Source organism: Streptopelia decaocto (assembly GCF_964273445.1).
Source record: "Streptopelia decaocto genome assembly, chromosome: 3".
In the NCBI taxonomy this organism is placed as follows: domain Eukaryota; kingdom Metazoa; phylum Chordata; class Aves; order Columbiformes; family Columbidae; genus Streptopelia; species Streptopelia decaocto.
This window is the reverse complement of record NC_138656.1, coordinates 37,525,096-37,541,376: the sequence shown is the minus strand read 5'-3', so window position 1 is coordinate 37,541,376 and position 16,281 is coordinate 37,525,096. Positions and strand designations below refer to the sequence as shown.

The 16,281-nt window shown below is 39.6% G+C and overlaps 1 protein-coding gene across 7 annotated transcripts in view; it reads left to right on the top strand.

Moving 5' to 3' along the window:
- The first annotated feature begins 1,513 nt into the window (after positions 1-1,513).
- SPAST (spastin) overlaps positions 1,514-16,281 on the top strand; it is a 35,134-nt gene continuing 20,366 nt past the window's right edge. Inside the window, exons 1-4 of one of the 7 annotated variants that reach the window (XM_082049532.1) lie at positions 1,517-2,083; positions 5,920-6,006; positions 7,274-7,357; positions 12,360-12,455. In XM_082049532.1, coding sequence (XP_081905658.1) covers positions 1,678-2,083; positions 5,920-6,006; positions 7,274-7,357; positions 12,360-12,455 — 673 coding nt within the window. In that variant the 5' untranslated portion in view covers positions 1,517-1,677. Of the gene's footprint in view, positions 2,084-5,919; positions 6,007-7,273; positions 7,358-12,359; positions 12,456-16,281 lie in introns of all 7 variants that reach the window. The other 6 variants (XM_082049533.1, XM_082049535.1, XM_082049534.1 and 3 more) reach the window with 6 other exon arrangements.

Sequence of the window (16,281 nt, the reverse complement as noted above, 5' to 3'; positions counted from 1 at the left end):
CAGCTCTGTGGTGCACTGGCTGAAGGGCAGGCTTACTGTCTCTGTCTAATAATTGTTTTAGGTCATGAATAGTTATTTTAGGTTATATGCTTATGCTATTTTACATGTTAATAAAATTGTGTGTTTTATACAGTAAGAAAACTAATACTTGGTTCTGTCATTAAAAGAAAAACAATACATGTTACAAGGGGAACTTTCTGTACTAAAAATATATGTGGCAAAAGCAAACAAGAAGAAAAACAGGTGTTTTATAGTAATATAGGAAAAGACAATAGGACACTGGGGGCAGTAGTGATTTCAATTTGGCATATCCTTTTAATTAACACACCCCACCACCCCAAATTTATTTCTATAAACTGTGGAAGCTAGCTGGTACACTGAATTAATTAATAGCATCTTTCTATACTTTTGGGACAGTCTGGAGTACTGTATGCAGTTCTGGGGTTTAGGAGAGAGGTGATCTAATATAACATCAGTAGTGCTTGACATTTTATTTGTAGAACAGTGAGTATGTAACAATGCAAACAAAACAACAAACAAAAACCCAACTGGCAAACAAAACCAAAAACTAAAAGCGGGGGCAGGGGGAAGATTGAAGTAGAAAGAAAGGGGGTTGCTATAGCACTGAATATGGCGGTAGCAAACCCAAGAACAGAATGTGGGAGTGCTGGCGTGTGGATGCCTCCCCTTGTTTGCTAGACCAAGTGTACCAAAGCATTTTAAGATTTGAAATAATCAAGAGTAGGGAGCTGGAGGATCTGTCTCATCAGGAAAGACTCAAATAACTAAATATTATAGCTGGGCACCTAATTGATAGCTGTGGCTGGGACAACTGGGTATTCATATTTGCAAAGAGGGTGGGGAAAGATATTTTTTTTCTAAACTGATGTATCTATAATGTATGTACAACTACATTTGTTTCCTCCATGTGAGGAGACAGTCTGTCACTTCAATTACAGAAATGTGGAGCAGACAAAGCACTGAAGAATATTCTCTTGGGGGCAGCTCTACAGTGGTGGGGGGATGGATGCAATAATTACTGGATGTTGCACTGAGAGGCCTGTGACTTTGGAAAAGAGGAAATTTCCCTGAACCCTGCTCATCTGCCTCTAAACGTGATTGCCTGTGGGGCGTGACGTGAGGTACCTGCGGCGCATTTTGCCTGTAGGGCGGCTCGCAACTCCGGTCAGAATAATTAATTTTATTAAATTATTCATCGTCTTTCCACTCGGTGTGTTTCAATGCACTGAAATCTACAGGCGTCGGTCAGGGCTGCAGCGGGCTGATGCTTTCCAGGCACATCGCTGCCAGGACGCGGAGCTCACCCTTTCCAGCGCCGCCGTCCCTGCCGCCGGGGTGCCCACCGGAGCCCATCCCGGGCGCTGCGGCCGCCGCCACGGCCCCCCTCTCCGGCCCGGGACTACGCTTCCCAGCGTGCACCGCGCGAGCCGTGCGGAGCGCGGCGCCGCCGCCGCCCGCCCCGCGGCACGCTGGGAGCTGTAGGCGCCCCGCCGCGCCATCCCCGCCTGCTATTGTGGCGGTCGCTGCGGCACCGCCCCCCATTCGGCGAGGGCCGCGGCGCACTCCTCCCCCGGGGCCGAGCGAAAGGGGCGTCGCCGCCGCCGCCATGGCCGGTTGTTGTCAGTCCCTGGCAGCGGGTTATGGCGACGGCGGTGAATGAATTCTCCGGGCGGCAGAGGGAAAAAGAAGGGCTCAGCCGGCTCCAGCTCCGCGCCCCCGACCGCCGGGGCCTCCCCTTCCTCGCCGCCCGGGCCGGCCCCCCCCGTGCCGCCGGCGGGGGCGGCGGCAGCGGCGTCCCCCCACAAGCGGAACCTGTACTACTTCTCGTACCCGCTCTTCGCCGCCTTCGCCCTGCTCCGCTTCGTCGCCTTCCAGCTCGGGCTGCTCTTCGCCTGGCTCTGCGAGCGCCTCTCCCGCGGCGCCCTCATGGCCGCCAAGGGCAGCAGGGCCGGGGCCGGCGACGCGCCCGAGCCCGGCGGGGCGCCCGAGACGGTGCGGGCCTGTCACAAGCGGGCCTTCGAGTGCATCTCCATGGCGCTGCGCATCGACGAGGACGAGAGCGGTAAGACAGCGCCGGCGGCCGCCCCGGGCCGCGGGGGCAGGTGGGTCGGGCCCGCCGGGGTCGGGAGGGAGCGAGGGCAGGGCCTGCCGGCCGTGCGCCGGCAGACTGGGGCTGCCTGTTTGAGTTAAGAACAAGCAAAACCCGCTTGTGCGAAAATAGGGATTGCGAAGGATCCGTGCGGGAGGGAGAGCTGCCTGCCGCTGTGTGTATGCGGTTGCCCCCGCACCCCCGGCCCGGTCCGGCCCCGCGGGCGCGGGTTGGAGCCAGAAGCCGCGGCTCGGGCTCGTTCCCCACGCAAAACAAAGCTTTGCATTTCACCCTGGTAACTTTAAAGCTTTTCATGCGGAGGCGTGGGTGAGGCGATTAAAAATCGGGGGGTGTGACTGTAACTAGCTTTGGGTTTAACCAGGCCACACGAACAACAAAAGCACCAGGGACAATAATAAGGGTGCATCCTTTAATGTGCTGTCTGACAAATACTGGAATTGTTGAAGTGAGTCTTCAGGAGACTTGGCTCTCAAATTAATCATTTGGAGTAATCCGACTTGTAAGGAAAGAAATATTTATTCATATATTTTGGCAGTTGCTTTTTGAAAATATTGTTCTTAACCTGTTTGAGATGCTTACTCTTAAAAAAAACTGTCGCTGTGACTAGAAGATGTTAAGGAGGATGTTTAAGGTTCAATTAAATAAAACACAAGAGTGAGGATTTTTTTTTCTGTCTAGAGGATAAAAAAAAAAAAGCAATTGCTAGTACATTTGATTTAGCCATTTAGTCCAAATGCAGCAGCACAACTCTGTCAGCATCCTTAGGAGCATGCTGTGCCGGGTTTTAAAATTATCTGGAAACATCAGAATACCTTACTATACCCTTTAAGCTTTGGTGAAACTGCTATCCTAGAGGATGAAATTAAAATGTAGGAATAGGCCTTCAATAGAAACTACATGCTGAGAGCACCATGTAGATAAGGGTGTCTCTCGCTTTGCGTGTACTTTTTGGGAGTGGCAAGGGTAAGCTCTGGGAGAAAAAGCCCACCATGTGCAGCAAGGTTAGTTCAGAATAGATGTACAGTATAAGGGCGTTGAGGGTCATAGGAGCAAAGCATGAGAGAAGGTGATATAGCTTAAAACTTCAGTCTGGTTGATGATTGCTCTGTGAAGAGTATCTAAGTCTTAAATGATCAGGTACCTTTGCCACTGTTGTGGCTTATAACTGGTGGTGGTTTGCAGGGTAAGCCTTCAAATACTGATTTTAATTATGGACTTGCTCTATGGATATTTTTAGAGTTGTCATATATTAATTAGCTACACAGGTCATACATCTAGTAGGAAAAAAAAATCTTTGCTAACACAAGCAGTTGCAAAGGTGTTACAGCCCTGCAAATGCAATATTAATTTCACTGAGAAAGAACTCACTTTGCTTTAGTGCATGGCTTTGTTATATGCTTATCTGTTTTTACTGGAGTACCTGCATACCTTTGAATTTATTTGATATGCAAACAAGTTTTTGTAACTTTCAACAGAAAATGATTTATTAGGGACACTACGTGAAATTGTAGGATTTCTGGATTATTTTATTATCCTGTTAATTATGCAGTGTTATTGCTGTTCTGGAAGCTATGGGCACTTCATTAATCATGATAGCACTTCTGGTAATTTTTATGTTTCTGAATTATAGGGAAATTAATATTCTTGTTTTGATATGTTCAAAATCAAGCTTAACATCTTTTCCAGGGACTGGGAAGGCACCTGTGGTGTTGTGGGTTGACCCCATCCAGCAGCACATGTAGCTACTTGTTTACTCCCCTCAGTGGGACAGGGGAGGGGACAGGAGGAGCAGAAGTGAGAAAACTTGCAATTCAGCATAAAGACACATTAATAAGTGAAGGAAAGAGGTGGGGGGAAACAAGTGATGCAAAGGCAATTGCTTACCAATGCCCAGCCAGTCTCTGAGCAACGGCTTGGAAGACGGCCCCCACCATGTTCTTCCTCCACCCAAGGTGTTTTTGCTGAGTGTAACATTACACATTGTGGAATACCCCTTTGGCCAGTTTGGGTCAGTTATGCTGCCTGTGTCCCCTCCCATCTTCTTGTGCACCACCAGCCTACTTGCTGGGGGTCTAGATTGGGAAAAAGAAAACCTTGAGGCTGTGCAAGTGCTGTTCAGCAACAGCCGAAACATTAGTGTGGTATCAACACTGTTTTAGCCACCAATCCAAAACACAGCACCTTTGGGGCTGCTGTGGAGAAAATTAACTCCATCCCAACCAGACCCAGTACAGCAAATTAATGACTTCTAAGGAATGTGACTTTTTTATTGTGTGTCTCAGTCACTGAGAACTAGTAAACCGTTCTGTGCAGTTCAGAGCACTGCCTTTGCAAACAGCTGGGTTTGGTATATTGCTTTTAAAACTTATCCAGTTAAAAAGGTGGAAATGAGGTTTTAATGATGACCTTGGTATGTTCACAACTGCTCTTCAGAACAGCAAAGCAATTCAGGCCGTAGCAGAACCTGAATGGAACCATCTCAAATTTTATTTCTAGTAGCCATGATCTGTATTATTTACACTGCAGCTGAAATTATTTCTATAGGTGATGGGTAGAAGCTTAAGGAAAAAAAATAACATGCTACAGAGAGGATCAAGGAACAAGAGAAAACCCTTAAGAGGATTCTAGAAATGTATTGAAATATTTTTACTGACACTAAAATTTGCTAGAAAATAGATTTGGAATTGAAGTTATCAAAAGATTTGAGTGCAGAAGCAACACAACCACTGGTAATTGGTTGGCACTTATGAATAGTTTTGTGAAACTTTGCCTCTTCTGAAACTTGGGTAGTGGTATCTGAAGGTTTCATTCTAGGCATTTTTGTTTTTTCTAGCACTAGCAGCTTGTTAATGCTAATCAGGTTTAAATTGTAATACCGAATGTACTGTATTCCTGTGTGGCAAGGCATGCTTGGTGTGGCATAGCTACCTTGTAAAAGTATGTTTCTGTGTGCAGGCAAGTGTCTTTTTAATGCAGAGTATTTATAAAATGGGAGCACCATGAAGTAGATATTCATATCTCTTCAACAGGTTATTTGCTGTGATGGTGTCAGGTAGGGTAGGTGAGGCATAGGCCTGTTGATGGTTGTATTTGCTGTAGTATCTATCTAGGACATTGTTGGTACAGAGGCGCACATGTATTGTACTTCATGTGAATGTTGACACACACCTACAATAAGGCAGTTTCCTGATGGGATGAACAAAGAAATAACCCCGTGACAAATGAGTGGCTCTATAGAGAAGTTAACCAGAAGAAAAGTGTCTCGTGTCTCACTCCTGTGGTACCTTAAAGCCATTGCTTTTCTCAGGGAGTTTCTGTGCTTTTAATCTTACTTTGGTATTAGCTATCACTGTAAGATTAAGAGATTCATCTCAATTTAATGTTTCAGAAAGAAAAATGGTTAATTTCACCATTTCTGTTGTAGATGAATATATGTAAGCTAGCTATTTTACCTTTTATTGTGTTTGGGTTGGTGTCATGTGTTTGTGGGTTTTGGTTGTGTTTTGGTTTGTTTGTTTGGGGTGGGCGGGTTGTTGGGGAGATGGAGAAGTGTTCATAAAACGGGCAAAAGTGATTTGAGGCTGGTCTAGTACCTGTTTTTAATAGAAAAGCTTATTTGGAACTAAGGAGATATAAAGTTGACAGTGTCCCTTTAAGTGTTTCTTTAAATCATAGGATTTTGTTCAAATATCTCTTCCTTTCTCTTACTTGTTTTATGCAATATTGTATGGAAGCATTCCTAAGCTTTAATTCATTACAGAAAATAATGGGTTCACTTCCTTTTTAAGCAGGACAAAAGGAACAAGCTGTTGAATGGTATAAGAAAGGAATTGAAGAACTGGAAAAAGGAATAGCTGTCTTAGTAATTGGTAAAGGTAAGCCAGTTATCAGTTTTGTGGAAAAGATATTGGTTTATGGCCTCTTCAAAGTGAGGAATCAATATTGCTAAAAATGGTAGTTGTTAGGAATAGTCTGCTGTTTGCATTTATTCTTAAGAGTATTTCTTATTCCTGTTTTAGCTGTAGGTGAGCACTGGTCCATTTCTCTGTTCTACCTTAATGTTCTGGTCTATTACACATGCAAATCTTGTTGCAAATATTTTCAGACCATCCAAAATCATGAGCAGTGATGAAAATTCTAAAGTAAAACACTTTATTTCTTATATAATGGGAATGCCAAAATATTTACTTCTGATTTGATTTGCTGAAGTTGACAGTTCATGTTCTCACTTATGCAGAATTTTATATTGCCTTCAGTATATCTAAAAAAAGAAACACCCCAATTTGGGATGATCTGGCATTGTGTTTCTGCATAGGTTATGCCAAAAAAAATGAACATTTGCACCAAAGAAAGAAAACCATCTGTGTATATGGAAACATTTTAAGATGTAGTGTAGAAGCAGGTATGTACCATAGAAAAATAGGTGAAGGATTTGCTAAGAATTTCTGTTATCAAAGTAATAGTAATAATAACCACCCACCCCCTCAAAGAAAACCCAAACCTGTGACTGCTTTTGCAGATTGCTGTTTTGTTCCTCAGCTATGTTTAGAAATGTTTGTGAACAGTATATGGTGACATGTTACTTAAGCAGCAATATCAGTGGCATTTGATACCTGTGTAAACGGCACAGTTAAAAAAAAAAAAAAAAAAGGCCTGACTTGAACAGGCACTATTTTTTAGAAAGTGTGATATTAATGACTGTAATTCTCTGTGTTTTGAGATGTAAAGGGACACAGTCAACTGAATTTAAATGTTAATTTTGCCAAAGTGCATTAAATTGTACTTGCCTCTCAGTCACTTTTCAAGCTTTTAAAAATATTTTATATTCAACTTCTGTTTAGAAAAACGCACTGACAAACAACATATATTAGGTCAGCATGAGATGTTAGAGAATATGCAAAGCAATGCTTGCGTTCCCACCACTCTATGAACAGTATTTGTAAAGCAGATAGTGTCAAACAACTTTAAATTCTTCATTAAATGGAAAACTTTAGGATTTTTTTTCATTAGTTTTGCAATAGTATTCCTTAGTGGAGAGGATAGTAAGGGGTGGAAGAGGAGGAAAGGCTGGGTGTCAGTATTTTAGCACTTAAAAACCTTGATTTAACAATTTGTATTTTAACATTGATTTTTCTTTGTAAGGTGATCAGTGTGAACGGGCTCGACGTCTGCAATCTAAAATGATGACAAATTTGGCAATGGCCAAGGATCGCTTGCAGCTTTTAGGTACCAGTTACAATTCATGACTTTGGAAAGTTTGTAATTATTTGCACAACTTCATGTAATGCATTCTTCTGTAATATTACTTTGATTTTTAAAGTGGAGTCATTGTGTAGAGTCTCTTAAGTTTGGTTTTTAGCTGAGAGTAGGTAATATTTTTTCAATGCTGTTGATGGATTTTGAAATTGGAATCTCATGACCCACTTCCCTATGCCTTAAGAAATAGGTGTCAAAGTAACTGAGAAGTCTTTATATCATAGCATGCTTGACTTGTAAACTGCAGAAGTTTTTACTAACTTGTGCTGGAGTTAGTTTAGGTTTTCTATGTTTCTGTGTTTCTTCTGTCACATAACAATTTTTCTGTTTGTTGGTATGTACTGTAATAATAATTCTTCAGCATTACATAGATCATAAGGTTGTGAAATCCTAATTCCCATAATTTTTATCTAGTAGTGTTCTATTATAAGATTACCAGGTAAGAACACTTATTTTCAGAAGGATTAATGTAGTATAGTTATAGTTTTATCAAAATTAATTGTTGTATATAAGCTATTAATGGCCAGAGCAAACCAGGCAGGATTGGAAATGGCATCTTAATGTGCATGATAAACAAAGATTCCCCCTGATCAAGCAACAGACCCATAACTTTGTGTAGTGCGTCCTCTAAATTGAGAACTTTGGAAATGCTTTCACTTCAGACAGTAAAATGAAAATAAAGACCATTTTTTAATATTGCTCTTTAAGGGAGAACTGATAAATGCACTTGAGTTTAACTTGCATGTTTGCAGCTTTAATCTTGCCCTTTGTTGTTTCGAGTTCTACTAGCTCCCTCCCTAGGAGCGTATGGAGCAGACAGGAAAACTCATGTTCTCTTTCTTAACACTTTGTTATTCTGTGGTCCTGACTGGTGGTTGACAGGGAAGTTGTGACAGCCTCAAGAAAGTTAATCCCTTTTGTTTCCCTGGAATTCCTGGTGTCCTTAGTTCTGTTTGAAAAAAAGTGAAGGGAACATGTGGTGAAGAGGCTTCTGTGCTTTATTAAGCATGTTTGTCATTAGAACCTTAGTACATGCAGAAAAGATTTTCAACTCAGTAGGATTAAAGGCTGGCTTCTAGAGGTAATATAAACTAGGGGACAAAAGAGTGAAAGTGGTTACATGCTAGCAATCTTTGGTAAGGTATGGCATGTTGCTGACATCCTAATTGCAAGCAACTAGGATTTCTTTAAAAAAATTAGTGCGCTTTAAACCTTGAAGTAGCCATGTCTTTATTTTTTGGGTAGTGCTTCATCCATGCTTGTATTATTGCAGTAGCACTTGTGACGTTGATAAGTGGCTTACTTTCTGTGCTCTGTGTGAAATGATAAAAAGGATAAACATTGCAGAAAAACTAAAAGTTGAAGTCAAGCTGGTACATTCATCTTTACTACTACTAGAATGTGTGATCACATGCTGTTTGTATTCTTGGTTCAGAGTGCAGATTGAAAGAAAATCAGATAGAATAGTGCTCATTGCATAAGTCAAATATGGCAAATTTTTACTTTGAAATTATCAGTGATTTAGTACTTTGCACTAAGGATCTGCCTCAAGCAAGGTACCTGAGAGCAAAATTTGGACAGAAAAGAGAAAGTGAAGTAATCTGCCCTTTAGAAAGGAAGAGGATATTGTTTGGAGAGATATTCCGATGGATTTAAATCCCTCCAAACTTGATCGTCATGTATCTATTTGAGTAATATTTGTTATACCATCTAAGCAACTTTCAAGTATTGACAGTATCTGTATTTGTTACTTTGTATGTCATCTTATGTGGGTTTTTTTTTTTTTTTAAATATAAGGTAATCTAGACCTGAATTGCATGTGCAATTCTAAACACAGCTTTTAGCTCATTACTTATAGTAACAGATATTTAGAAGTTTTCAAGTGGTGTAGAGATGCTTTTGTGGTTGAAGCAAACCTGAGGCTCTTGAAGCTCTTAGGGTTCAGTAAAGTGATTTTTCTTATGAATCCAAGTCTCAAGATCAAAGAGTAGGTGTTTTCCTCTGGCCCTGTGAAATTTCTTTATTTTTTAAGGGAGAAAAGGCCAGTCCTTTATTGCATTAGCTGGCAGAATGAAACAAACTTAAAGTAAACAATAATATCAAATATTTCATCCCACTTGCTAGACAGAGATGTGATTGCAGACTGCCTGACTGATATGCTATCAAGTCAAGCAAGTTATATTAGTAATACATAGAAAATGAAAATTAAATCATACAGATTATAACCATCCTTTAAAAATGCCAAGTTCTTTGATTTTTTTTCTTTTTCTTTTTTTTTTCTTCTTAGTGTGTTGGATCATCCATGTAAATTTAAGTTGCTTGACACCACTGATGGGAGTGGGATGTCTGATCACACCCATGTGTTATTACCATGTGTCATCACACCACTGATTCCTTTTAATGTTCGACCAAGAGCTGCCTACCTTGGATGATGGCTTTACTATTTTGGGCCCTATTTTTGTCTTGAGGCTATATATTGCAGTGTCTTATTCTGTTTAGAGCCATACTATGACACAGCCTGAAAGCTGAAGTTACTCTGGGTGTGTTTCAGAGCACCTCAGGATGAGGGCTTCAATGGATAGCTTTTGGGATTCTTCCACTTTCTTAGAGGTGATGATGGTTTTGCTTCAGGCTTTTGTCACAGGGTAACTATTTTTTAATTAGAAATCAGTTACCTTGAGCTCAAGATCTAGTGTTGCCTAAATAAGACAGTGGCTGCAGTGGTGTTTACTTGGTAGGTTTATGTTGATGTTATAGCATCAAGGACAACCGGTGAATGAGGTTCTCTGAACTTTTTTTTTTAGTGTCTGGAGACATAGGAAGAAAACATTTGAACGTCAGGTGACAAGGTGTCCTGTTAATTTCCCAGAATAATATTTAATAGCTCAATTTATTTCCTTATTCCAGAGGACTCTACAACTACACTGTCTCAAGAAAAGTGATGTATGTCCTTAATGCAATTTTGTGTACAATATTAAAATTACATGTTAATATGTAATGTGACGGGAAGACTGTGTGAGTTGAAACTGGGCAACAGTTGGATTACATTTTTTGTGTTGCAGTTTTGGAGTTCCTGAATATGTGGAACTTGCTAAGCCATTTATAATTGTGGCATAAACCCAGTCTCCAACTGCAGTATTGAAGCAAATAGCATTTCCTGAATTCCTGCCCAAGGCAATTGATTTTATTATGATCATTTGCTAGGAAGTGTGGTGGTTTTTTTGTAAATTTCAGAAATGTTCTCCAAAACTTAACGGTTTATCTAATGTCTTACCATGTCTATTAATACTAATTTTGTTTCCTAAGCTTCTCTGTGTACTTTCCATTCAGACTGCACGCACTGGGCAGGGAGCAGACTATTCTCCCTGCTGTCTCCTCCAGCAGTTCTGTGCCCACTACAACCGTCCACCCTGTTTGCCGCCAGTTACACTAAAAGGACTTTTCTTACACTTGTTCGGAGGGAGGTTTCTTAGGGTGACCTCTGGCAAGTTACAAAGCCTGTGGTTGTGTGTAGACTGTTCTTGTGTGACTAACAGTTTCTTGTTTTACTGTACCTGACTATTCAATGCTTTCTGTTTAAAACAAAGTAAACCCTGGGTGTGCATACTAATCTCGAACTTCAGCTTTCCACATTTCCATATTTGCTACTAAGCTTTCACTCTAAGCTGCATCTTGTTCAGTCTGGATGTTATCATTAAGCTGTCACTTAAACTGTTAAGTCTAAAGATCCTTTTCAGGGAAGCTAAGCAGTGAGTGATCAGGAGCAGGCAGAAGAAAGGAATGAAGCAGAAAGACTGGAAAAAGATCTGTAGTAGATGAAGAAGAGGAAGGAAGTATTTATGCCTGTTGGCTGTACAGTCTGCAAGCACTGAATGGCGATTCTTCCTCCAGTCAGGGCATTTATGATCTTGGCTGTGGACATTCGGCTTATTTTGCAGTATGTGCTTTAGTGTTGCCAGAGGACATGGCTCCTCTACCTGGCCATCTGTTTTCCTGCAGCTTCTTGGTGCTGTTATCTCTTGAGGGGAAAAAAAAAAAGGCTGGGGGAGGGGTAGTGTGGCAGTGTGTCCCTTGCATCCTTACAAACCGTGTTCTGTTTTTACAAAAAGGTGTGGGGCTGTGTGAATTAAAAGTGGAAGAGGCTGTAAAGCACCCCAAAAGTAAGGCCTAGAGGTTTTTAGTGCAGTGGGAAAAGCAGGAATGGTAGGTGAGCTGTGGAGAACAGATGGTCCTGAGACTTAGTTCTTATTTTGTGTCCTTTGCAGCCTTACACCTCTTTGACTTATGCTTTGGCTAGTTTATCATGACTTCTTAGGGTTAATTTATTTCTCCTTAATCTTTAACCTTATAAATCTTGTATTCAGATGTTTCTGAAGTTAATCCTCTTAAAGAACGCAGATTGCATTACAGTTTTATTGACTGAATTTTAAGACAATTATATTTCTAAATAGGGATCTTGAAAGATGCCATCATAATGTATATATGGTGTTTTGCTTGAACAGTTGAGGTTTCTGTAAAATGTTGTCTGGCTGTTACTACTTAAGTGAAACATGTAATATGCAGAAAAGTGATGATTCCTGGCAGTCGGTCAGAAGTAACACCCTGGTGAGGACTTTCAGAAATGGGTTATCAACACAAATATTTAGTAAATGAATTTGATTTAATCCTGACCATTGCTTTGGGAAGTAACTACAGTCACTAGACTGGAAATACAGTTGTAATTAACTCAGGCATAAATGGTTAGTTTTAAAGCTCTTTTCAGTCATGCTTATACTGACAGATTTTTCTTACAAATTTGCTGAACATGTAGAATAGTTGGAAGTACTCCTTTTGTCTTTAACTCTGTATCAAGTATAACAAAGCCAAACTTGACATTTGTGTGTTCAACATACATAAATTTTCTTGGTTCATTTTTATTTTTTGTTTGTTTATTTTGTCCTTTCTCCTCCCTCCCCCTCTGTCTACTATGTAGAGAAGCTGCAGGCAGTTTTGCAAATATCCAAGCCGCAAATGGAAGTCTATAATGACAGTACTAACCTGGCATGCCGCAATGGACATCTCCAGTCAGGTGGGTTTGGTTTTACCAGCGCCTATTGAGGGGATGTCTCTCAGTTTCCGGTGTATTAGAGGGAAAAATATGCAATGCTATGTTTCGGCCCCACCAACTTAAAAAAAAAAAATAAAATATATATATATATATATTTCTGGTTTTAAACGCTTTATATAAAATACATCCCATCCTTTCTATGGCTTTGACAACACTGTTTTATTTTGTAGTATTCCATTCTCTTACAATACCTGTGCTAAGATCCAAAACTATTTACTAAAACAATATTTTAGAAAATATTTGTTAAGTTACATTCTTAAAGGAATTAAAATAAACCTGTTTTAGATAGTGTCAAAGTCAGTGTAGGATATGTAAGTTATATATTGTGCCTACATGAGTAGTTCTTTGCAATACTGGGAGAGTGAGTGTGCATTTGAATTAAGCCGTATTAAATTTCAGGGTTTTTTACTCTGATAAAGTGATACACAATTAAAACAAGGGGTATGTGGCAGAGAAACAGCTCTTGCTTTTTGTCAAATAAGGTTGTTTTTATCCTTTCCCAGAAGACTGCGCCAGGGATACTAAAACAGCAGAAGTAAACTTGTTTATTCATAAACAAGGAGTAAAGTTACTGTGAGGTTTGTGAATTGTATCCAGGAAGTGTTTTAAGCTTGCAGTAAGCTATTGTCACAACTGTTATCTCAACTGATAATTCATACAGTAGACTACAATGAGGTTAAATAAAATAGCTAACAAGCAATGGAATTCATAAAGCTTGTCTGCTGATTCAGGAGCACTATTCAGTTTTTAAAGTAACTAAACTTGAAATGTAGTGTGAACCACATGCATGTTTTTTGAAGTTCCATTTCTAGTTCTGAAGTCATCTCACTGTTTGGTTTTATTGTTTCTACTGTATGAGAAATTAAAGTAGTGGAACCATGTCGTGTTAGGCACCTTTAGATTACTGTATGTGTGGTATTTTTGTTAACTGCATTTGTCAAAAATATGTAGTTAAAAGGGCTCTTCATTATAAGTTCCTACATAGATAGACCCTGACAACTCTTTACCTTAAATGATCCAGTCCAGCTCCTGCCTTTTTATCTGGTTGGCTAGAGATTCAATGAACAAATACATGCATATGCACGCAAACATCGATAATGTGCTCCATCTGATTCAGTATGAACAGCTCTTTCTTTAAACTCTTTGGGTTTTTTTGTACCCTTTTCTCAACATATCTCAGAATTGAATACTGCAGGAGAAGATTAAACTGAACTGTCACTCTTAAGACTGTAAATTTACTCAGTAACAAAGCACAGAATATCTTTTGGCATCTGCTGGAAATGAAGAAACATTTTGCCCGTTCTGTGGCAGGTGTTTTTATTTGCAGATGTTCCTGTAGGAGAAGGTAGTCGCTATCAGTAAACTTGTGGAAAGTGGTATTAGTCAGTTTACCCATTTGGGGTCATACTGCTTATGGTTTATAGAAGCTGAAGCACTGAACCACTTCTGCAATACTGGAGGAAAGGGCCACGGGCTTCTGGGGATGCTTTTTTCTGAGAGACTGTCTTCCCACTTTCTGAAAAGGAGTGTGGGTTAACAGAGAAACTTTCATTTACCAGACTCAGTGGGATCTGAGGAGAGACAGAAGGACTAAAGAGCAGGTCATAAACCAGAGGCAAGTACCAGGCATCTACTGATTACTTTGAACAAGGCTTCAAGAGCCTTTTCCATTGCCATTTGCATTTACATTGCCAAAGATAAATTTTAGATTCATAACTTGTGGAAGTCAGAGGATTACCCGAAGTACTGAATTTATCCTGCAGCTGTGGAGTCCCTGATAGTACCAGCAAAGTCAGCCTATTAACTGTTGTTTGAATTTCTTAATTGGCTGGTGCCTGTGCTCATGCGCTCTTGTCTGGTTTTTGGGGGGCAGGGGGAAACAGCCTTGTTCCTAAGAATACATTGGTGCTGCAGTTTTTTCTTAAAAGTACCGTATCAGTTTTGCTTCAGTCTGCTGATCATCTTGCTGTTGTTCTCCTTTATACATGTTGTAATAGAGATGTTATTTTCACGCTGACAACTGCAATCATTTGAAAACACAAAGTAGATGAGAAATTCTTAGAAAACTGTACAAAATCAGCTTGCAGGCTACTTGAGATAAGGGGACTGCTGTTACGGAGGCAGTAGAGGTACTACAGAGGTATTGAGCCACAGGACTCTGTCATAAGCTTCATTTTTCTGTATATGTAAAGTATTGCCTGTGCTGGTGCCTGATCAGGCTGGGATTTTTAAAAGTCCAGGATTTTATGAAGCCTGAAATATGGTCATTCATAGCTCTAACTTCAAGCATCTTTCTGCCTGTTCTTTGGTCAAAAAGTACTTTCTTTCATTTGTCTTTAAAGGCCTGATTCTTTGCAGATATTTTTGATTCTTAATTCTGTCTGCTGTTCTATTCTCACCTCTGTACTGCACTTTTTTTCTATTTCCAAAGTGTTACTTGAGGTTCTTCCTTCTTTCAAGATATTATTCGTGTCAGTCTTTCAGACCCATGTACTTGATTCTAGTACAAATAGCTACCTATCCCTGTCTTCCTCATCATAGATAGTTTCCTAGCTTCACTGAACAGCTAGAGATTTTTCTTGAATATTTATGTGAAAGATTTCTAATAAGGTTCTGTAAGACCTCATTAGAGCAGTATCACCTGCCATTCAGTTGCAGAAGACTATGCAGTAAGTTGTCTTAAGAGTAATGACAAGTAGCCTTGACCCCGAACTTTATTTTGAAATGTATGTTTTTATTTATTTATTTGTTTGTTTAAGTGTATCCATCACTCTTGTTCTAATAGCAGTGTTAAATTAGATGTAAAACTATTTAGCTGTATTTTTTGTTTTCCTCAGATGTGCCTGTTTTCTTCTGCATTGTAGGTGGTTGTTTTTTTGTTTTAAGACTGGCTGGAAAAGGAGATTATGCCAGTCTTGCTGAAGGCAGTTTTTATGTTTCATGAACTCATTTACTGGGCATACAATACTGATAGTATTACAATAATACCAGTGTACCGTTTTACACTTAACATGTAAATCTCAGCATGATATATGATTAGAGAAAGCATTACATTTCTGTTTCTTACAACAACATTAGCACTGTGCAAGTAGCTAGTTTTTAATCTCAGTTTTCACTTGGGAGCATCTGCTGTCATGTCTTTAATAGGCTTATATTGGCAATCTTTTTCAAGTTGCAAAAATTCTACTCTTAATGCTGAAGTTTTTTAATGAGTTTCCCAAGTAGAAGTAGTAGTTTCAATAAAATCATTTTTAACACCATAATTTGGCAACCTTAGTTCTTTGACTGATGTGGCTCATTTTAGAAAGGAGAACAACTATGAAGTTTTCTGTTAGCTAGTTTTTATTACTTGATTGTATCTATTTGAAAAATCTGAATATAATCTTTGAAGGAATTCCTGTTTAGGGGCTGTTGTGAATGCTGATCCTGAATAACTTATCAGTCTTGCAGTTGCTACATGTATTTTGTTAAGCAATATTTGCAGAAAATTTATTGCTAAGCAGTTTAAAGATTTCTTCTTTTTTTTTTAATAAAACTACATATGTAAAGAAAATTCGAGACTTTTTTTTTTTTTTTTCCAACTTGAGGTCTACAAACCACATAAAATAACTTCTCGTAGTCACTTAATATCAGTTATCAATAGGCATACATAAGGAAGTTCTGAGGACTATTCCCTGGTGATTTATAAGGTTTAACAACTAAAGGCTGGAAACTTTTTCAATACTAGAACTGCTGCTTGTAATTTTAATTGAAACTTTTTTTTTGATGCTTAAGAAGTTATAAACCA